Source organism: Saccoglossus kowalevskii, chromosome 19, assembly GCF_978046115.1.
Source record: "Saccoglossus kowalevskii chromosome 19, keSacKowa6.1, whole genome shotgun sequence".
Lineage (NCBI taxonomy): Eukaryota > Metazoa > Hemichordata > Enteropneusta > Harrimaniidae > Saccoglossus > Saccoglossus kowalevskii.
In genome coordinates this window covers 25,523,399-25,546,022 of record NC_140659.1, presented here as the reverse complement: position 1 = coordinate 25,546,022, position 22,624 = coordinate 25,523,399, and the positions used below count along the sequence as shown (strand labels likewise).

The window sequence follows — 22,624 nt, the reverse complement described above, 5'->3', positions numbered from 1 at the left end:
TCCAATAGAAGTGTACATATTATAAAGGAAATGAATTTATTGTGTCAATTTACTATCGGTATACCTAAATACAGTATTTTAAATAATTAATGATAAAGCTGTATTGAAAATGCTTATTTTCTAGATACTGTGTAATTAATTATCTCTAACCCTTGATGTTTTTTAATTTTAATAAAATATTTGCGTTGTATTTGATTTGTTATCAGCAATGCCAACAATGAATATGATGTCACCAGAAATAAGTTCATTATTCTGTAAACCAATCACAAGAGAGACATGTAGCGTGAAATGTAACCATGGATACATGACTGATAGCATTGGATGTGAACTCTGTGCCTGCCAAAAACCAGGTAAGAGATGATTATTAACTTAAATTTACCCTTATGTTATTCTAAAAAAATCATCACATATTTATACAAAAATTGCCTTTACTTTCCTCTCATACTGGTGTATAGTTTTATCTTATTGTTGCACATCAAGGGAATACGCTTCACTGTTACTATGTGTGTTGTGTTACAGAAACTGAGTGTACACCATTAACTGCCTGTGCACAGTACTGTCCATATGGATATGCTACAAATACTGATGGATGCAAAATGTGTATGTGCAAACAACCTAGTAAGTATTATCTTGTCTTGTCTGGGAAACATCTCCTGATGGTATTCTCGGGAGTGGACATCCGGGCATTTTCAGCACATGGCAACCAACACGGTGAAAACAAAGGCCGAAAACTCTCAGAAAACGGTACTTTGGGATGGTTGTTAAGACTCCCCTGAACAGTGTAACAAGATTATACCCATGCATGTGTAACACATATAAATTTGATTGTTTTTCAAATTTTCACCGGCTCTTCGCTCGGCGTTCCGCGTACCTCAGCAGTGTGCGCAGAGCCCATAGAAATACATGGTACAGTGGTGCGCGTGTTAGCAAACGTGGAATGTCTTGTGACGTAGCTCTGCCCCGAGGATAGTGTATTCACTTTCAATTCATGGGTAGAATAGAAACTGAAAGCCCCCTCTACAGATAGGTGAAATGAACGGGAAAACGCAGGTGATATGTAAGCTGATTATAAATGATCATATGAGACTGCAGGCAGTTTATGTATGAGGGCACTGTATGATGTATGAGGGTGCTACATTGGTGTGGATGGGGAGCATCATACTATGGCGTTGAGGGTTTTATTGGTTGTCTGGGAGTGATGCTACCTTGTTTTCTTATTTAAATTACATTCTTGTGTGCAACAAATTTATATATACCGGTAATGTTTAACTTGAAAGAAATGTTATCAAGTGATGAATTTTGTAATATCACCGGTGATTACCGGTACATGTGTTGAAATATTTTAATTTTTATCATGTCATTTATTACAGCAATCTCCTTCTTACCAACTGGTCTGTGTACACCATTGACTACAGAAACATGTGACAAGACATGTTCAAATGGATATGCCACCAATGAAATAGGATGTGCTGTATGTAAATGTATGAGAGCTGGTGAGTAATTAGTAAACTAAGGAGTCTTGTATTCCTGGCCTTCTAAGTGAGCAGTAGTAAAACTATTTTAGATTACACATCTTTCAAATTCTGTAAAATGCTTTATATTAGTTGGAATTACTGGTAATTGATTAAGACTTTCGGGTGTTTGTATGGACTTTATTTTCACTGATTTTTAACGAGTTGAATGTAAAATATAAAAAGGGTATATTCACTGAATTTTTTTTCACTGAATCATCCCCATCAATGAAAATAAATTCCAAGCGAAAATAAAGTATTTTACTACATTATGCAGTTCTATAGTGGAGGCCTTGTCTTGATCACTCAATACCCACTTTAGGATAGTTATAAATTTGCAGTCCATGAAGGTCACAATGCCCCTTTGAAATTGAACAATTTGATTTTGAACTTCAATTTTTTTTTATAGCTCTAAGTTGAAATTCTGATTTTTGAGAAGGGATTATTGTGTTGAGATACCCTTACCTGATGAAAAGTGACCATCATTAAATGTGTATAGCACATTATTTAAGCACGAAAATACTCATATAATACCTTCACTTTCGTCAGTTCCCATGTGATGTTGACATCAGTACAACGCTATGACCTTTCTTTGTTTTGTTTTTACGTTCGATTTCATGCATATCGCAGGATCTTGCAGTGAACGGAAAATGGTCTATTACTACAGCATATTCTTTTTTCATAATTTTTTCACAGAAAGTGAATGTGTAAGAATGGAAAGCTGTAATATCAGATGCCCATTTGGCTATGCTACAGACGACACTAGATGTAAAATCTGCAAATGCAAATTGCCAAGTAAGATAAATTGAATAAATTTCTTCTCATAAAATACTTTCTGTAAAACATTATCACTGCTAGTAATATTTATGATATGATAACTAGAGGGCACATTTCTTTAGATTGTGTATGTTTATGTATTTTACGTTCTGTAAAATCATTTCTTTTCACTGGCATTCAATTTCAGTATTTTGATATTTTTAGTGTATTCCCTGGGTCCCTGGGTTCCCTGGGTTAATTTGTTAGTTCACATGTTCACATATTCATATGAATTTAATTTCAAATTAACGAATTTCACTTGATAGCGAAAATTAAAATCCAGTGAATAATTAATTCATTTACAGTATTGTATTCTTGCTGAATAATTAATAATATGCCACAAATGCCAATATGAAAAATATTTAGAAAAACTGGTAATACCAGAAAATTTTTTTTTTTTTGAAACTGATAAATCAAAACAAAATTTATCAAATGTATATTCACTCCTACATTTTTACCTTGCCCGTACCATCAAAGATGGAAGGGAAAGGTATATTAAGGGAAAAATTTGTCTGTAATATTATTTGTCCTGTGTCATTATAGCTATGTGTCCTCCAGTTAATTCTGAGAATTGCAATGAGGAATGCACATATGGTTATATCACTGACAAGTTTGGATGTGAAATCTGTTCCTGTAAATCCCCTGAGATGGGATGCAACGTGGATGAATCAACTGAAATGATACGCATGAAAGAAACATGTGCTTTTGGTCTGTCTACTGATGCCAATGGTTGTGATGAGAACAAATGTAAGATGCCATGTAAGTATAAAACAAACATTTTCTGTAACCACTCTAAAAATATTTCCTTTTCTCCTTCACCATTTTCTCTTCCTCCATACTTTCCACATCCCAGTGGGCCACACAAAATAATAAATGACACTATATATGACAGCATATGACACCACAAATATGTGTGGTCTATAGTGACATATATTTGAAATAAATAAAAAAAATAATGCTTAAGGCGTCTAACAAAACACACAAAAAGTTCTCAATGACAATAAGCCTGTTTTATTTATTAGGTTTTTAACTTTTAAAATTGTGTTGTTTTTCTTTACATCAAGTGGTTGATAATTTCATAACCTGAGAGCCACATGTATTGGTGTATTTAAAAATTGATTTTTTGAGCACAGATTAGCCAGACAACAAGCCGTTATTATTAGGTTACTGATAAATCAGGGAGCTGTATAACGAATGTCAAGATAGCTTAGAAGTAAAATGTTATAATAAATACGTTGTTTTATAATTAATTTTTATTCTTCGTTACTAACAGCTACATGTACTGCAGTCACTCCCATGACATGCAAACTGAACTGTCTCTATGGTATGGCCACTGATAAATATGGATGTGAGACATGTATGTGCAAGAAACCAGGTAAGGATGCAATTTGACACAAAATCAATTAATTCTACCATTTAACAAAGATTAATAAGATAAGGGTATGCAATGAAAATTGAATGCGAACTAAAGAAGTCACACAAATTGCGATATGATCACAAAATTGCTCGGGAAGCTTTATTCCTAGAAATCTTAATGCAGATTAGTGACAGAATCAGTTTGTGTTCATCTCAGACCCTTTTTTTAGTGTATTTGTATATTCAAAAAGCATGTACATGCGTTATTGAATGGGGGCAATAATCTTGGTCATTTCCAAGCACCCGCTGCATTCTGTAATGTTAGTAATTGAAACTGTGTTTGATTGACGTGCATGGAATGGGATCATTTTCACAAATCATGAGGGTTTGCTTCTTATTACCTCTTCATCTCATATCTGGATACATATTTATTAATGTTACATATATTTATTTTATAAATCTTTAGTATTAAATATATTACTGTTTCAGTGCAGCCCTATAATATATGTAAAAATGTCTGTCTATTTGGTTTTAATAGCTATTGGTAATTTTTGTTTTTTCCAGTAACCCAGTGCAGTCCTATCAGCAATGACATGTGTACAAACTTCTGTCCATTTGGTTTAGCTACAGACAGTGTTGGTTGTGAATTCTGTCGCTGTAAACAACCAAGTAAGTAGAAAACATGATAAAGTGACTACCTGGTCACTTGATGATTTGATTGGTCAAACCTTTTTTAGTTCATGACAAAATGTTCACTTGATGAATTGATTGGTCAAAAACTTTCCATTTAATGACACTTTATTTGATTGGCCAAAACTTTTTTGGTTCATGACAACATGTTCACTTGATGATTTGATTGGTCAAAACCTTTCCAATTAATGACACTTGATTTAATTGGTCAAAACCTTTTTAGTTCATGACAACATGTTCACTTGATGATTTGATTGGTCAAAAACTTTTTAGTTCATGACAACATGTTCACTTGATGATTTGATTGGTCAAAAACTTTTTAGTTCATGACAATATGTTCACTTGTTGATTTGATTGGTCAAAAACTTTCCATTTAATGACACTTTATTTGATTGGCCAAAACTTTTTTGGTTCATGACAACATGTTCACTTGATGATTTGATTGGTCAAAACCTTTCCAATTAATGACACTTGATTTAATTGGTCAAAACCTTTTTAGTTCATGACAACATGTTCACTTGATGATTTGATTGGTCAAAAACTTTTTAGTTCATGACAACATGTTCACTTGATGATTTGATTGGTCAAAAACTTTTTAGTTCATGACAACATGTTCACTTGTTGATTTGATTGGTCAAAAACTTTCCAATTAATGAGACTTGATTTGATTGGTCAAAATCTTTCCAATTATTGACAACATGTTCACTTGATGATTTGATTGGTCAAAAACCTTCAATTAATGACACTTGATTTGATTGGCCAAAACTTTTTTGGTTCATGACAACATGTTCACTTGATGATTTGATTGGTCAAAAACTTTCCAATTAATGACACTTGATTTGATTGGTCAAAAATTCTGCATATCATGAAAATATTGCCACTTGATAATGACCATTAAATGAATTATCTATACATGTAGCAATGCAAACAAATGACCCTCAACCATGCAAGTAAGTGTTATGATATCAGAGTTTTAAATATGTCAAAATTGAATTTTGTTGTCCATTTTTGGAAATTCTATATTGTTTAATTTTTTGGCTACACAGATATTATGATGCAAATGACTTCTATGGATAAAGCACTAACAATGCCAACTACACCTCTGTGTATGCCTGTCACCTGTGAACTTCAGTGTAGGAATGGTCTTGCCACTGATATGCTTGGCTGTGAGACCTGTGCCTGCAAGAAACAAGGTATACCTACCGGGTATATAGTATTCTGTTCAAAACTACTCAGCATGCCTGTGTATTGTATTTGTTTTCTTTTATTGTAGTATTACTTTATTATCTTTGTTTAGAAATTTAAATTACCAGTCAGTGCAAAACCGTAATATGAAACCGTAGTTAATGTGAAAGCCTAGTCAATACCAAATCAAATTATGTATCAAAAATACATACCATACTTTTCATAAATGATTACTAAAATAACGTACCCATTGATACATACATTTGTATACATGTAGAAGATATTCAATCCGTAACTGTATTTATTAAACATTGAAGTGTAGTAATTTTCATATGTTTCTATTAATTTTTAATAAATACGAAATTACCCAGTTAGGAATTTTGATATCCTGTTTATTACATGTATGCATTTCCAGTTGTTTCATTAGCAGAAACTAACATCCCCTTTAAATCTTTAAATACGATTTAAAACAAAAACTCTTATTGGTGAAACTGAACATTCAGATTGATCAAATAATTTTAACAAAAATTTGACTAATTATTAAAGAAGCTATGTTTTAGCATTTTAGGAGACTATTCTATGACATCACAATTTAAAATCTCATGCAAGAACCAATCAGATTTGCAGCTCAGGGGTTCAATATGAAAAAAATATCGCATGGCCTTATGTCACTGCTACTGTATACATGTGATAAATAAAATTACAATGTAGATAATCTTATCAGCTTTTTACCTGCATGTGCTTTGATTTCAGATGCTGAATGTCCAGTTGTACTTGATAACATCAATTGTCCATTAAAAGATGTTTGTCCTTATGATTTAGCTACTAACATAAATGGATGTGAAATCTGTCAATGTAAACAGCCAAGTAAGTTATCCTTTTCTGTTTTCACTTTTTTTGCCACAGAAATCATATTCATGTTTGGGAGGTATGTAAATGTACGGTAAAACAGCCATTGCGAGCGTCGCTGCGAGTTCGCAATGGCGAAAAAACAGGCGATTGCGAATTCGCAATGGCAAAAAAACTGACGATTGAGAGTTCGCAATGGCAAAAAAACTGACGATTGAGAGTTCGCAATGCCACAAAAACAGTCGACTGAGAGTTCACAGTAAGACATAAAACAAAAGGCTGATTTATATTGTTGAGCGTTGCTGCAGTGGAAAATAGAAAACAGTTTTTAAACGTCGTGTGAACCATCAAAGGTATGTCGACAGGCAACCAATGGTAGATGTGGATTCACGCAACTCTTCTGTTACATTGTACCAAACATGAAGCGGAGAGATTAGACACAGCATAATAAAAGTCAAACTCTCTTGCGAGGACGTTTCATTCGGTGAATTATTTGAGGGACAAAACGTTGCGACAGGATGTAATTCACAGCGTTCCGCAGAACCATAGTATTCATAATTCGAATTGCAAAACAACCCCGAACGTGGCGTGCAGTCTGCAGACAGCGGTACGTTTCACCTGCAAACTGCACTGCAATCTGAATCATTACAAATATAAAAACTTGGGCGTGATTTTATTGTTGTTGTTCTCTTGCTTTATGGTCTAACCTACGATTGTCGCGAAAAATTGAGTCAATTCAGTTCCCGGGGTAGGTGTTTATTTGAGGTGTTACTAATCATTTGCATATATTGCAGAAACCCTCGTAGTTTATTTATTTACAAGCTAACACTAATCGCCAGAAGCGTCAATGTGTATAGCGTTCCGGTCAGGGATGCTTCAATAAAATATTGATCAGAGCTACGCAGACACTCCGTAACGACAGAACTTATAACGGAGCTAATATGTATCCTGTTACGTATCATATATATTTGCCATCCTCGTATCGTTGAACTACGATGCCACGGCGATGACCGGTAATATATACACGCACGCTCTATATGGCGCTGGCGTGTTCGCTACGGTGAACAATAAGCAAACTCTTCACTCTCGGTCGCAGCGAAATTGTAACATTACTGACTGGCGACATAAATGCTAATACTGATGCGTAGAAATAATAAAGATAATATATATTTGAGACGATGTTTCGTGAAAAATACGGTTAGAAAGCTACACATCAAAAGATCAAGTTGAGTTCATCGCCTGCTACGTGAATTCACGTCTGTGATTGGATAATCACTTGACGCGTTGGTGAGATCTCATGCCCAGTTGATAAGTTTTATTTTTAGCATATAGTTTTTTTCCAACGATTGTTTTCTGCATATGGCCCGCGATCGTTCTTTTTTCGATGAGATAGTTGTTGGGTGTTTTCTAACTACATACTTTAAGTTTCAGAAACAGATCATATAGGACTATGTGCATTCGTCATGACACAAAAACTGAACAGGAAACATCGAAGCTACCTTTGGAATTGACCTACATTTACCTCCAGTGGTATGGGCGGAGCTTAGTTTTTTTAATTCGACTGATTATTCAAGTACAGCAAACGCTCTTTGTGCACAGATAGTCAGCATGCGCGCTTATTGTTTATGTGTATAAACTGTGTAAAGTAAAATAAACAAGTCATTTCTGGCGACAAGGCAACTTGTGAGAATCCGAATTCAAGTCAGGTATATTCACAGTTCCAACTAGAGTGACATGGTCTACGCTGCTGTATTCAGTTTTAGGACCTGATGTCTTTATTAGCGAGCCGACACTCTCCTAAATTTGTTACACCAGTTGCCTTAATATTTACAGTAGTTCATTTACAGTTCCTTCGAGCATGGTTACCTCCATGGTTCGAGCATGGATGTACTAATTACATCCATGGTTCGAGCTTGCAGTTTGTATCATGGGTGACATAAAAATAAATAGGCCAGGCAACAAAGTTTCTATTTGTGACAACGGGCATTTTCAAAAGAATAATTACCACAGAATTGACACACATTAAAACATGGTCTTCCAAATTACAAAACGATGTAGTCTACGGTCATGGCAGTAACTTTTTAAGATAAACGTTAAAATATTATGCGGATTAGATACTCTCTGAGGAAGCAGGTGAAAATTCTCCCTCTGCATTTCAAAATAGAGTTTTATCATCTCTACTGAGCTATAAAATGGCTGCTTGAACATAATTTTACAAATGCTCAAATGCATATTCGGCAATGTTAAAATTGTTATTCAAATTGGTTTATTTGTAGTATCGCGAACTGGAACATTGTTGCCTGACCCATTTATTTTGACTTCTATTACAATACAAACTGCAAGCTCAAGTGAAAGGGGCTGTAGCTAGTTCATGTAGCTGAAATGAGCTCATGTGGACTAGTTAACGTATACCGCTAATTACGGCCCATTACGGGTGTTGTACTCGGGCTGGTGTTAATCATCGAACGCGGGTGAAGTTATCACCTAAAGAAAAAAAACAATCAAAACAAGTTACTTACTTACATGTCTTGTAAACATCTAAACTATTTACATATTTTTTACTTATTTTTGTTGTGCATTTTTTATTAGATACTATTATTATGGTTCAATTCCTTTCTAGTACATGTGCATGGTATCAAAACTGACCAGAGGGTAAATTTGCGGAGACAAATAGCGACGTCACGTTTCCGCTTGCGTTCGCAAATGAATTGAACCACTTGGGAAATCCCATTTCTGCATCAAGCTTGAGACTGCTTAAAATTATCAATTTCGTAAAAAAAGACGCATCGTACTTAAAATTATGTGTGATCTCAGGAATATAATACAATGATGAAACAAACTTCTCGTTATCTGGAAAATATGTACAAATTATTTATTTCTAACAAAAATAAAATGATGCTCAGGTTTTTATATTTGTAATGATTCAGATTGCAGTGCAGTTTGCAGGTGAAACGTACCGCTGTCTGCAGACTGCACGCCATGTTCGGGGTTGTTTTGTAATTCGAATTATGAATACAATGGTTCTGCGGAACGCTGTGAATTACATCCTGTCGCAACGTTTTTTCCCTCAAATAATTCACCGAATGAAACGTCCTCGCAAGAGAGTTTGACTTTTATTATGCTGTGTCTAATCTCTCCGCTTCATGTTTGGTACAATGTAACAGAAGGGTTGCGTGAATCCACATCTACCATTGGTTGCCTGTCGACATACCTTTGATGGTTCACACGACGTTTAAAAACTGTTTTCTATTTTCCACTGCAGCAACGCTCAACAATATAAATCAGCCTTTTGTTTTATGTCTTACTGTGAACTCTTAGTCGACTGTTTTTGTGGCATTGCGAACTCTCAATCGTCAGTTTTTGTGGCATTGCGAACTCTCAATTGTCAGTTTTTTTGCCATTGCGAACTCTCAATCGTCAGTTTTTTTGCCATTGCGAATTCGCAATCGTCTGTTTTTTCGCCATTGCGAACTCGCAGCGACGCTCGCAATGGCTGTTTTACCGTACATTTACATACCTCTGTTTGGGACTACATGACAGGGCTGTGCGTCCTATCAAATGGCAGTTTAATGAGCTATCCTGGCATCAACCAGGCTCGGTCGAACACAAGCACCTGCAGACCTTAACCAAGGTTTCCCAAAGTCGCATTCGTTAGTGAAATTGGCCTTCCCATTGTGTCTGTGATATACACTCACCCAGGATAGGGGTCGACCCTTTTGATGTTCAGCCTGAGGTAGGATTTGAACTTGGGTCTATCGATCATGATTCTGATGCGACAACCACTATGCTACCAGTGACCGGTACAAGTATTTAAAACGTTCACGGTCGCCTACAAGTCACGTCGAAGAATAGTTTGCTCGTTTTCACTTGATTCCTGAGTAACCCATTCATGTATATATGTTTTGAAATACTGAGTTGATTGTAGTTTTCACTAATACATGTAATTTAACTTTCATTTATAATAGTCAACTGTGAACCGATGAGTGCACTGACGTGTCCTGAGACATGTGTTAATGGATATGCCACTGATGAGAGAGGATGTGAAATCTGTGAATGTAAAAAACCAAGTAAGTCTACATCTGTGTTAATCGAAGATGTGTCATTACTGTTTTGTTAGTCCACTCAGACAGTTTTGGGGGAGGGTGATCAAATTGAATCTTTGGTGATCACCTCTGCATACATCACGTACAATTTTTATGTAGATACCACTGAATTAAAAATCAAATTATTGTAATTATGTGTTTTTTATCGATATTCTAGTCTTGGAATGCTCTCCTATGACTCTTATGACTTGTGCAAAGACATGTACATATGGATATGCCACCAATGAACGCAGATGTGAAATATGCATGTGCAAACAACCAAGTAAGTACAGTACACTTTTAAAGTGAATGAAGGCAAAGAATGTTTATGAATTCTAGTAAACCACTATGTATATGATCCACACAGTATACACTATGCTCCCCTCACTATACACTATTATACACACCATATAAACTATGATCTATACACTATTACCCCCTTACTATACACTATGATACAATTCATACAAGCTATGATCTATACACTATGATCTACCTAATATACACTGCTTCCGTCACTATACACTATGATCCACCTAATACACTCTATGATCCACACATACAAACACTGTTCCAAATAATTTACATTATGGTCCTCATACCATATATTATGTTTCACACACTATATGATATAGATCATACACTGTATTTCACACACAATATACAATGATCTACACATTTTGTTTTTTTGATTAATTACGAATGACTGGTGGCATTTTGAATGTAGAATAGAATGTCTTTTTTTCACTCATCTGTTTCTCTGGTATTAAATAACAAATTATTATTTTTTTCTTTACAGCAACAACAGCAGTGACTATAATGAATACTCCAGTGTGTGAAGCGGTCAGATGCCGAATGTTCTGTCAGGAAGGATGGGCTACTGATTCTTATGGTTGTGATACATGCAAGTGTAAAAAAGCTGGTAAAATATTTTTTTTTTCCTTTCTTCAAGGTTTTCTAACAATAAGAAATGCTTACGAGGATACCTCAAAGTATGCATAAATACAGCAGGAGTACTGACCAGCGTATAGCATAGGTTGATGCAACCACATACTGTCTGAGTGCATACTTTGCTGTGCCCTCATATTAACTTCGTTGGTGTATATCTCTTATACACCATTCTGTATTATTCATAACTTTACATTCCTTTATGAAATCTGCATTTTGGTTGTGTACAGTGTACCTATTATTGTGAAAGCCACGTCTACATGTGAGTGACAATGTATTTATTCTGAAAGGAGTTAGATACACTGTTATATTATTCTGTTTATAGTTAATGAATGCCCAGTTATCACTGAAGAGATGTGCCCGATGAAGAAGCAATGTCCAAGAGGTCTGGCAACCAATGAAGATGGATGTGAAATCTGTAAATGCAGACTGCCAGGTACAAATAATAGATCTAGTTTAAATAAATAATACACTCTGAAAAATAAAAGATGTAGAAACAGCTAAATGTCAATAATTTGCAGTGCATTTGAATTTTATTTCTGCTGTATGTTTGTGAAGAAAATATACAGTAGTTTAAAGTGGGAGGGTCGTCACCTGCGCATGTGCGAGAATTTAGTCCCAAGCGACGATAACAATGGATGCTAAAATTGCGAAGACTCATGGATAGATGCTTGTTTGTAAACAATGACACGCTATGGTCATCTGACGCATGTACAGGTGTCGACACCCTTGCATTAATACTTATCACATTGCATTCTGCAAGCCTCAACAGATAGCCAAAATGAATGGGGGGAGAAAAACGATGTCAGCTTCTGATGTGTCTTAAAAATCAACTATTAGAATACAATGTCACATTTTCACTTGTAATGTAATGTTTTCTGTTTTCACTGTCAGTGGTGTGTTTACCAATGGATGAATCTGCCTGCACTGAAACATGTCGTAATGGATTTGCTACTGACACTAGTGGATGTGAAATCTGCAAATGCAAGAAGATTCCAACAGGTAAGAGAATACAATGAACTTCTTAGGGGTTTTAAAGTCATGTAATATTCATGTCCAAGTAAGTCTTCAAATCTGCCATCTTGTCTGTCCTAGTTTATATTTAGTCTAGTTACACTCACTAATACCACATTGTGTCAGATAAATTATTTGAAATACATATATATTTGTTTTGAAAAAAATCGCCCTTCTTAGCAAAACAAAAATTTTGTTTTTAGATATTGAGCAAAAAAAATACAATTTTAAATTAATAAAATTCACTTTACAACTAACAAAAGTATATGATGTGAGCATAGTCAAATGCCATTTTCATTGGGAAAATAAGTAACTGAAACCTGGACCTGGGAGCTGATTCATGATCTGACAGAATATTTCTGTTTTGCAGCTGTATCAAAAAATCTCAGGAATAGTGATCTAGTGTGTCCACCAACATCATCTGAAACATTTGGTATTTGTTTGACTACATGCAGTCGTGACTCTGAGTGTGAATCTGATGAAATGTGCTGCAGTAATGGATGTGGTCGTATGTGTACTAAATCTGTCAGAGCTGGTAAGTGCTGGTCATCATTTTACTAAACCTGCCACAGCTGGTAAGTGCTGGTTATATGTGTACTAAATCTGTCAGAGCTGGTAAGTGCTGGTCATCATTTTACTAAATCTGTCAGCTGGTAAGTGCTGGTCATCATTTTACTAAACCTGTCAGAGCTGGTAAATGCTGGTCATCATTTTACTAAACCTGTCAGAGCTGGTAAATGCTGGTCATCATTTTACTAAACCTGTCAGAGCTGGTAAATGCTGGTCATCATTTTACTAAACCTGTCAGAGCTGGTAAATGCTGATCATCATTTTACTAAACCTGTCAGAGCTGGTAAATGCTGGTCATCATTTTACTAAACCTGTCAGAGCTGGTAAATGCTGGTCATCATTTTACTAAACCTGTCAGAGCTGGTAAATGCTGGTCATCATTTTACTAAATCTGTCAGCGATGCTAAGTGCTGGTCATCATTTTACTAAACCTGTCAGAGCTGGTACATGCTGGTCATCATTTTACTAAACCTGTCAGAGCTGGTAAATGCTGGTCATCATTTTACTAAACCTGTCAGAGCTGGTAAATGCTGGTCATCATTTTACTAAACCTGTCAGAGCTGGTAAGTGCTGGTCATATGTGTACTAAACCTGTCAGACCTGGTAAGTGCTGGTCATATGTGTACTAAACCTGTCAGACCTGGTAAGGGCTGATCATGAGTGTACTAAATCTGTCAGAGCTGGTAAGTGCTGGTCATCATTTTACTAAATCTGTCAGAGCTGGTAAGTGCTGGTCATCATTTTACTAAACCTATCAGAGCTGGTAAGTGCTGGTCATCATTTTACTAAACCTATCAGAGCTGGTAAATGCTGGTCATCATTTTACTAAACCTGTCAGAGCTTGTAAATGCTGGTCATCATTTTACTAAACCTGTCAGAGCTGGTAAATGCTGGTCATCATTTTACTAAACCTGTCAGAGCTGGTAAATGCTGGTCATCATTTTACTAAACCTGTCAGAGCTGGTAAGTGCTGGTCATATGTGTACTAAACCTGTCAGACCTGGTAAGTGCTGGTCATATGTGTACTAAACCTGTCAGACCTGGTAAGGGCTGGTCATGAGTGTACTAAATCTGTCAGAGCTGGTAAGTGCTGGTAATCATTTTACTAAATCTGTCAGAGCTGGTAAGTGCTGGTCATCATTTTATTAAACCTGTCAGAGCTGGTAAATGCTGGTCATCATTTTACTAAACCTGTCAGAGCTGGTAAATGCTGGTCATCATTTTACTAAACCTGTCAGAGCTGGTAAGTGCTGGTTATCATTTTACTAAATCTGTCAGAGCTGGTAAATGCTGGTCATCATTTTACTAAACCTGTCAGACCTGGTAAGTGCTGGTCATATGTGTACTAAACCTGTCAAAGCTAGCTAGTGCTGGACATATGTGTACTAAACCTGTCAGACCTGGTAAGTGCTGGTCATATGTGTACTAAACCTGTCAGAGCTAGTAAGTGCTGGTCATAATTGTACTAAACCTGTCCTGTATTAATTGTTTTTTCACAGATTCATTGTGCAAACTTGTAGACAAAGAAACATGTAAATTGGACTGTACGCATGGCTTTGCAACGGACTACGATGGATGTGAAATATGCATGTGTAAATCACTTCCATACATTACCTATAATGTTATTAAGATGACTCCATCTCCAATGTGTAGACCTGTTACTAAGGAGACATGTGCCAAGACCTGTAACCATGGCTATGCTACAGATGACATGGGATGTGAGGTCTGTGTTTGCAGAATACCAGGTTAGTTTCTGATGGTATTTTTATGTGAGTTGTGAAGCGTATCTCAATTCATTCAACTGTAAATCTTTTGCACATTCATATTTGATGAACATGCTCTTAAAATTATGCATGAAATAAGGTTATATACTTCTCAGCAACATGACATACCATAATCCTTCCATGACTTGTATCATCTTATTTCTTCAAAAAATCCATACACCTCAAAACATAACTAATGTAGAATGCTATATTTCCAATAAACATACCTTGAACAGTTAGAGGGTAAATATGCAATACAAATATTTAATAAATTTAGAACAAGTTCCTATAAATTCCACATTGAAATAGAGAGATATACAGAACCCAAAACTAAGTTTAGAAGATAGATAGTGTGAGTTTTTTGGGGATGAAACAGATTTCATTACAGAGTACTAGAAAAGCTTACTATGTATTTATGCTGTCTTCATCTATTCCAGGAATGTTCATAAATTGTAGATTTAATTTTCTAGTGAAAATGTCAGAAATGAATTCTAAGTGAAAATGAAAAATTCTCCTGTACCAAAGTCTTCTCAAGTTTGAAACGTTTTGATCATAATTTCATCATTTTATTTTTGTAGACATAGATTGTCCAGTGGTTAATGAGGTGACCTGTCCCTTGAAGCATACCTCACCATATGGACTTGCTACCGACCACAATGGTTGTGATATCTGTATGCAAAGACAACCCATCATGTGCACTCCAAATACATGCTCCACACACTGTGTTGATGGATATGCTACAAACGACAAAGGATGTGAAATCTGTGAATGCAAGAAACCAGGTGACTTTAGTTTTATTTGTTCTTTCGACTTTATTTTATTCCAAAAAAATTAATTTTCTTCTTACTTTCCAAAGTCATTCAGAAAATGTAAATAAGTGTGTGGTCACTGAAAACATTTTAAAAAGACTGTTGTTTTTGTGCCTATGGCAAATGTATTTTCACAATTTGATAAAATAACTTTTGAACCGAATCATTTTCCCACCGAAAAATATGTACAACATTTTGTCCATTTTTATGTATTTTTCTATAATTTTTTTTTTTTTTTAACCATATGGACATACTTTCCCAATGGCTACAGATCTTGGTAAATATTTGTGAAAATTATTGGTATTTATTTTGTTGAAGGTGATAAAATTTAACTAAGAACATCATTTCATGATGGAAATGTTTATTGCTGCATGTTTTGTGAAGAAGAATTGAACCCTTTGACCTTTAAACACCAAACCCAACTTTTGTCACCTTCTAAAAAATAAATAGGTGTAATTTTCAAAAATATTTTTCAAGATCTGTAGACATAATTTACAAAATATTTTCAAACATTTTGATCAAATTCTGTAGGCAGTAAGAAATGATGTCTTATTAGAATTTAATTTTTGTTTAAAAATTGTTGCAAGGAAAATAGATGGTGTTCCAAGAGTTTACAAGTATGTCTTTGATTTACAGCAATAATTTGTCAAACTGTCACAACTAAAACTTGTCCAATCATGGCATACTGTCCAAATGGACTTGCAACCAACCCAAGCAGATGTGAAATATGCAAATGCAAGATGCCAGAAGGTAAGGGAATCCCTAACTATTTTTTAACTATTTTTAATTTTATGTAGCTTAACTTTGGTTGGATCAATCCTTGTCATCCAACAAATGGAAACATGATTATATAATATTTGCATAGAATAAAAAAATAAAATCATTTTATTTTCAGTGACAACTTTATTGAGTATGGAAACAAGCATGACATCAAGTAACAAGAAAATTATCAGTTACAAACCAGAAACTGTTACATGTCAAAAAGTAACCCCACTGTCTTGTCGTAAGACCTGTCACTATGGTTATGCAACCGATACTCAGGGTTGTGAAGTCTGTGAGTGCAAGCAGAAAGGTTAGTTACTGTAAAATACTTTGCTGACAAGATTTTTTTGGTGTTATGTATGGAATTTATTTTCACTGATTTTTGACAAGTTGAATGTAAAATATAGAAAAAAAGGTGTATTCACTGGAATTTATTTTCAGTGAATCATTCCTTCAGCAAAAAACAGCGAAAATTAATTCCAAGCGAAAATAAAGTATTATACAGTATGTCACATATCATTAGAATGTTATATATATGTACACCCACCCCCTGAGTGGAAATCTACCTCATATTGTACAGTTTTACTTCAAACATGGTTACCACAGTGCAGATAAAAATTAAATGATTCAAATATATAATAAAACAATGATATTCCAGATTAATTTTATCCCAATTCAGTGTATATTGAATTGACACTGTTTTATTGATTGAATAATAAAAAGTCATCATTTGACTAAGTTTATTATATGATTACTCAGTATAAACACATGCGCTTGCTTTGAGCTTGACTGTATAAGATAAGATAAATGCTTGACATTACAGTTTCAGACTGTTCAACAGTACATGAGTCCAGCTGTCCAGAGAAAAACCATTGTTCATATGGGTTGAAAACCAATGTTGATGGCTGTGAAATCTGTGAATGTAAACAACCAGGTGAATATCATGATAATAATAATGATATAATAATTTATATAATACTCAGATCCTGCACTTTACATGTTTTTGAGTTGTGTATTGTTTCAGAGTTCTTGGTTTTCATGGTGGGGGCTCATGACATGTCCATACGGTATATTTCTTGTAAGCCAATGGAATTCGTTGTGTGCCCCCCCCCCCTGTTTTGCCAAAGTACATGTAATAAACTGCATTTGTCATGTAACTATTTGTGTTTGTGTCATAAGCTTGTTACTTAACTTTAAATATATTTATATCTTGCTTACAGTTATGTGTACTCGTTTATCCATGAACACTTGTAAACTCACTTGTAAATATGGATACGCTACCGACATAGACGGATGTGAAAAATGTGAATGTAAAAAATCACGTAAGTAATAATTTCATTCTATTAAAGCAGGGAAGTCATCACCTGTGCATGTGTCAGATGGCCATAGCGAGTCATTGTTTACAAACAAGTGTCTACCCATGAGCCTTTGCGTTTTTAGCGTGTGTTGTTTTCGTCATTTGGGACTCAATTCCCACGCGTGTGCAGGTGACAACCCTCTCGCTTTAAAGTGCTACTTCTGTATATGACTTCAGATAGCGAAAATTGGCAGATCAGCCCTTGATTTATTATTTTAACATTTATCCTAATAAAGTTGATCTTTCAATTCACAGCCATGGAGTGTACTCCCATCAATCCATTGACATGCAGGAAGACGTGCCAATTAGGTTTAGCCACTGACTTGAACAACTGTGAAATGTGTAAATGCAAACAACCAAGTAAGTCTTATCTCAAATAGTATGTGTCACATGAAGTTTGTTTGAGTAAATTCTCTAATTTTGATGAATACTTTTGTCATTTTTGGTTAAAATTGATATTTTTGACTTCTTGTTAAAAACAACAAGTCCGATTGCTTTGATATTATACATATAGGTACTACAGGTAGACCTCTCTCAGATTTGTTCATTTTCTTATGATATCTTCAATTTTTTAATTTAAATGTGCATTGCTAGCAGCGGAGCTATCTCAGCTGACAGGCTGCTTGTTGATATAACCACCATGTTGAATGTTCATATTCTGAATTTAAAAGTGCAATTTGAAATACTTCAAAATTCTGAACTATATATTTAGTCATTTGGTTATGGTACAGGCACACAGCTTTGAGCAACAACAAGTTGCTGAGATGTAATCAAATAGAATATCACATGAAAACCTGACACTTGAAAATTGCCTGTTGTCACGTATAAAGAAAAAAAACAGCGTATTTAGAATGATTTTCAAAATAAGGAGGTTGACCATCAGAAACTTGGAGGTTGGTGGGGTGATGAATTGAAAAAAGATAACAATCTACACAAAAATAATCCTGAAAAATAATACTACAGGGAAAAAAATGTATTTATAAAAAATAAATATTGCCACTATGACTGATGAGTTTATATTAAACGTTTCATTCTTTTTCATTCTAGCTGTTATTGTCAATATGAATTCCACCAACCCACTCCATACTACCAGTTCAGTCAACAAAATGTTTGGTGTCATGGCATCTCATTGGATACCATCCGTGACTTGCTCACCTTTGACCTCAATGACCTGCACTAAAACATGTCCAAATGGATACACAACAGACACAGTTGGATGCGATATCTGTGAATGTAGAAAATCAAGTGAGTCCTGTAATCTGAATAATATGTATTTAATATGTTAGGAATCTGAATATTTATCAGAAGACTATTATTGCTTGAATAATAAATAAATTGTTGCAAAGTCTAATTATAAGAAATTATTACAGCAAGTCTCAGAAGTATTGGCTGCCCCAATGCTTCTGAAACTTGCTGTAAAATGTAACTCAGTAGGAATTGGATGCCTAAAACATCTGAACCCTGCTGTTGACATCTTGGTTACATGTGTTTAACAATTTAGATTGAGATTGTCATTTTGTATTTGGATGACCAAATTTGACTCTGTGAACTCATTAGCAAACATGATTGAGTTTGTTTATGTATTAAAATATGCATGCCTTGTTCTGCTGACGTTATTTAAGAGCAATGTCATAAACTGAGTATTATATTGTGGTTTATTTCATTCCACATGACTGCCTCTTATCCAATCAACATGGTGTTCCCGGATGAGCCTGTACTGATCACTGTTTTAATATGTATTTTAGAAACTGAGTGCCCATTGAGGAAACGTGAAGTCTGTCCATTGTTTGATCGTTATGTTTCTCTGAATGAGCCTGTACTGACCACTGTTTTATGTATTTTAGAAACTGAGTGCCCAGTGATGAAACGTAAAGTCTGTCCATTGTTTGATCGTTATGTTTCTCTGAATGAGCCTGTACTGACCACTGTTTTATGTATTTTAGAAACTGAGTGCCCAGTGATGAAACGTGAAGTCTGTCCATTGGTTGATCGTTATGTTTCTCTGAATGAGCCTGTACTGACCACTGTTTTATGTATTTTAGAAACTGAGTGCCCAGTGATGAAACGTGAAGTCTGTCCATTGGTTGATCGTTATGTTTCTCTGAATGAGCCTGTACTGACCACTGTTTTATGTATTTTAGAAACTGAGTGCCCAGTGATGAAACGTGAAGTCTGTCCATTGGTTGATCGTTGCGAATTCGGATTGATGACTAACACTGAGGGATGTATGATCTGTAAATGCAAACAGCCAAGTAAGTTATCAGACATTTGTTTTTGTTTATAACAATTTAAAAACCACTCAAAAGATGAAAATTGTGGGAGATTAATATGATTGAAAACAGAAACTTTGATTTTTAGAATAATTGGATGAAAACTGGTTGCTGTAAAGTACTTTATTTTTATGCAGATTTTGTTGTAGTTGAAGGGATGATTCAGTGAAAATAAAATCCAGTGAAAAAAAGCTTTTTTCGTATATTTTACATTCAACTCATCAAAAGTGAAAATAACTTGATACAAAACAACCAAAATGTGTTTCAGCAAAAATTAATTCCAGCTAAAATAAAGTATTTCTCAGTGTAATACAACTAATACAATTGGATGTAAAGTGATCGAACAGGTTCAATCACATGTACACTCAATTCTTTTCCTTTTCAAAAAAACTGAACACTTTTTCACTAATTCGTACTTTTCTACAAACCACTAGTGTAATAAAAAAAAACAGTAAACCAAATAGCCATATGATAATACAATAACCGTAATTAATTTTTTTTTATTTTCCAGGTCTGTGCAACATAATGAATATGAAAATGAAGAAGACTGATTGTATCTATGGTTACGCAACTGATGAAAATGGATGTGAAACCAATGAATGCAAGAAACCTTGTAAGTAACTGGCTTCTGCATTTCACCAAGCTGTGTATATAGCTATTGAGTTTTCTTTTGACACATTTCTCAGTCTCAAAATTAAAAACGCCTGAAGGAACCAAAATACCCAGTATTTACTGAAATGTACTCATCATCACATGTGTCCCAAAACACTGACTAATATGTTAGAATGTCAGTGGAGATTAACATGAAAATAACATTTAATGTTTTCCTACGTTTTTTTTGCAGTACATGAATGTTCTTCCATGACCTGTGACCTTAAATGCACACATGGATATGCAACTGACATGACAAGATGCAACGTCTGCAAGTGTAAACAACCAAGTAAGTTTTATAATATTGTAAATTGATGTTGATGTTGATTACCATATTTGTTTTGTTACAAGCATGTATTGTTCCATTACAAGCACAACCTTGTTAGCTGATGTTGTCCTGTCCATTTATATAAAAAAATTATTCTTACTTGTGATTGAAAAATGTACAAATACAAAAACAAAATGTAAAAAGTCTTTTTCAAAGACGTCTAGAATGTTGAGGTATAATTAAAATGTGAAATGTTGCATGAAAATGAAAGAGAATATAATAATATAGTAGCTGTGCCACTTTATTAATTGCTAAATTTATTTTGAACATGATCATTGGTGTTAATTATGTCAACATGGAAAGTCAAAGAATAATTTAAATAAAAATATTATTTAATATTCGTAATGTTGGGAATATTGACATTTTTAAAGAAACTTAATTTTTTAAGCATTACCTATTGTGATTTTAACTTTATAATAACATTTTAAGCTCCACTGTCGACTTTTTCAAGCCGAGCGATTTTCCGTACAATTGCGAGATCTCGCGAGATGCATAAAAGACGCGCGTTGAACGTCTGCTGTAAAAATCGAACGATTTGATTTTCAACTCGAATTTCTTTATTTCGTAGCTCACATCGACCGGCCGATCTTCGACAGAGGAATATTGTTTCCGAATACCCTCACTTAATCGAAATTGTCTATCATCAAATGTGGACAGCACATTATTAAGCATGGAAATGTCCCCCAAAATACTTTCGCGTTTGTTGAATCCCACGCGATGTTTGACGCCACTACGACACTATGACCTTTGTTTGTCCTGTTTTTACGTTCGATTTCACGCATAACGCGTGATTCTCGCAGTGAACCGAAAATGGTCTATTGACGATATCTTCAATTCTCTAATTTTGATGAATATTTTTGGTAAAAAGTGATATTTTGACTTCCGACAAGTCCAGTTGCTTTGGTACTTTCTCAGATTTGTTCATTTCGTGATGATATCTTCAATTCTTTAATTTAGATGAATAATTTTGTCATTTTTGGAAAAATTTTGAAAAATTGATGCCTCTGATATTATACATATAGGTACCTCATGTGAACCGATCTCAGATTTGTTCACTTCATGATGATATATCTTCAATTTTCTAATTGAAATGTACATTGCTTAAGAGGCTGTTTGTTATAAACAATAATAATAAATGTATTTCATTTTTTTTTACAGAAACCCCTGTGGATTTCCTGACATATTTCCCTACAACTTACAGTACTCCAAAGATGCTGCCCACTACCAATATGGACATCCCATATATGCGTATCTTTGAAGAACTCTGTCATCCAGTCAACCCTACCACTTGTACTTTGAAATGTGTTAATGGATATGCTACTGATAGAACAGGCTGTGAAATCTGCAAGTGTAAGAAGACAGGTATGTTTCTATGGAAACGAACTGATCATTTTTGAAACTGTTTTAATTTAACCACAAGATATTGTACAATTGCAATATGCTGTGAATTGTGAATATCTCATAGTATATCTGGCTGCAGCCATGATTTTATTTTAAATGTAATTCTGAGACATGAAAATAACTAATAAAGCACAAAAATCTATGTGTAAATGTGATTCAAAACAAAATGAAATGGGCCCTGGAACCAAATTGGTTATAGAAACATTGAGCTGTGGTGGAAATTTGCACCCATATTTTGGTATTGTGAAGTTTATTCATTTTA

General features: G+C 34.7%; 1 protein-coding gene across 1 annotated transcript in view; it reads left to right on the top strand.

Moving 5' to 3' along the window:
- LOC100371432 (uncharacterized) overlaps positions 1-22,624 on the top strand; it is a 97,796-nt gene that overhangs the window by 52,614 nt on the left and 22,558 nt on the right. Inside the window, exons 38-64 of the mRNA XM_085493798.1 lie at positions 207-350; positions 520-618; positions 1,371-1,493; positions 2,208-2,306; positions 2,871-3,086; positions 3,601-3,702; positions 4,248-4,352; positions 5,420-5,566; positions 6,312-6,425; positions 10,373-10,474; positions 10,668-10,772; positions 11,289-11,411; positions 11,763-11,873; positions 12,332-12,439; positions 12,822-12,986; positions 14,521-14,766; positions 15,363-15,566; positions 16,230-16,343; positions 16,489-16,665; positions 17,179-17,289; positions 17,576-17,677; positions 17,968-18,072; positions 18,760-18,957; positions 19,854-19,964; positions 20,494-20,595; positions 20,827-20,922; positions 22,120-22,323. Coding sequence (XP_085349924.1) covers positions 207-350; positions 520-618; positions 1,371-1,493; positions 2,208-2,306; positions 2,871-3,086; positions 3,601-3,702; positions 4,248-4,352; positions 5,420-5,566; positions 6,312-6,425; positions 10,373-10,474; positions 10,668-10,772; positions 11,289-11,411; positions 11,763-11,873; positions 12,332-12,439; positions 12,822-12,986; positions 14,521-14,766; positions 15,363-15,566; positions 16,230-16,343; positions 16,489-16,665; positions 17,179-17,289; positions 17,576-17,677; positions 17,968-18,072; positions 18,760-18,957; positions 19,854-19,964; positions 20,494-20,595; positions 20,827-20,922; positions 22,120-22,323 — 3,633 coding nt within the window. The remainder of the gene's footprint in view (positions 1-206; positions 351-519; positions 619-1,370; positions 1,494-2,207; positions 2,307-2,870; positions 3,087-3,600; positions 3,703-4,247; positions 4,353-5,419; positions 5,567-6,311; positions 6,426-10,372; positions 10,475-10,667; positions 10,773-11,288; positions 11,412-11,762; positions 11,874-12,331; positions 12,440-12,821; positions 12,987-14,520; positions 14,767-15,362; positions 15,567-16,229; positions 16,344-16,488; positions 16,666-17,178; positions 17,290-17,575; positions 17,678-17,967; positions 18,073-18,759; positions 18,958-19,853; positions 19,965-20,493; positions 20,596-20,826; positions 20,923-22,119; positions 22,324-22,624) is intronic.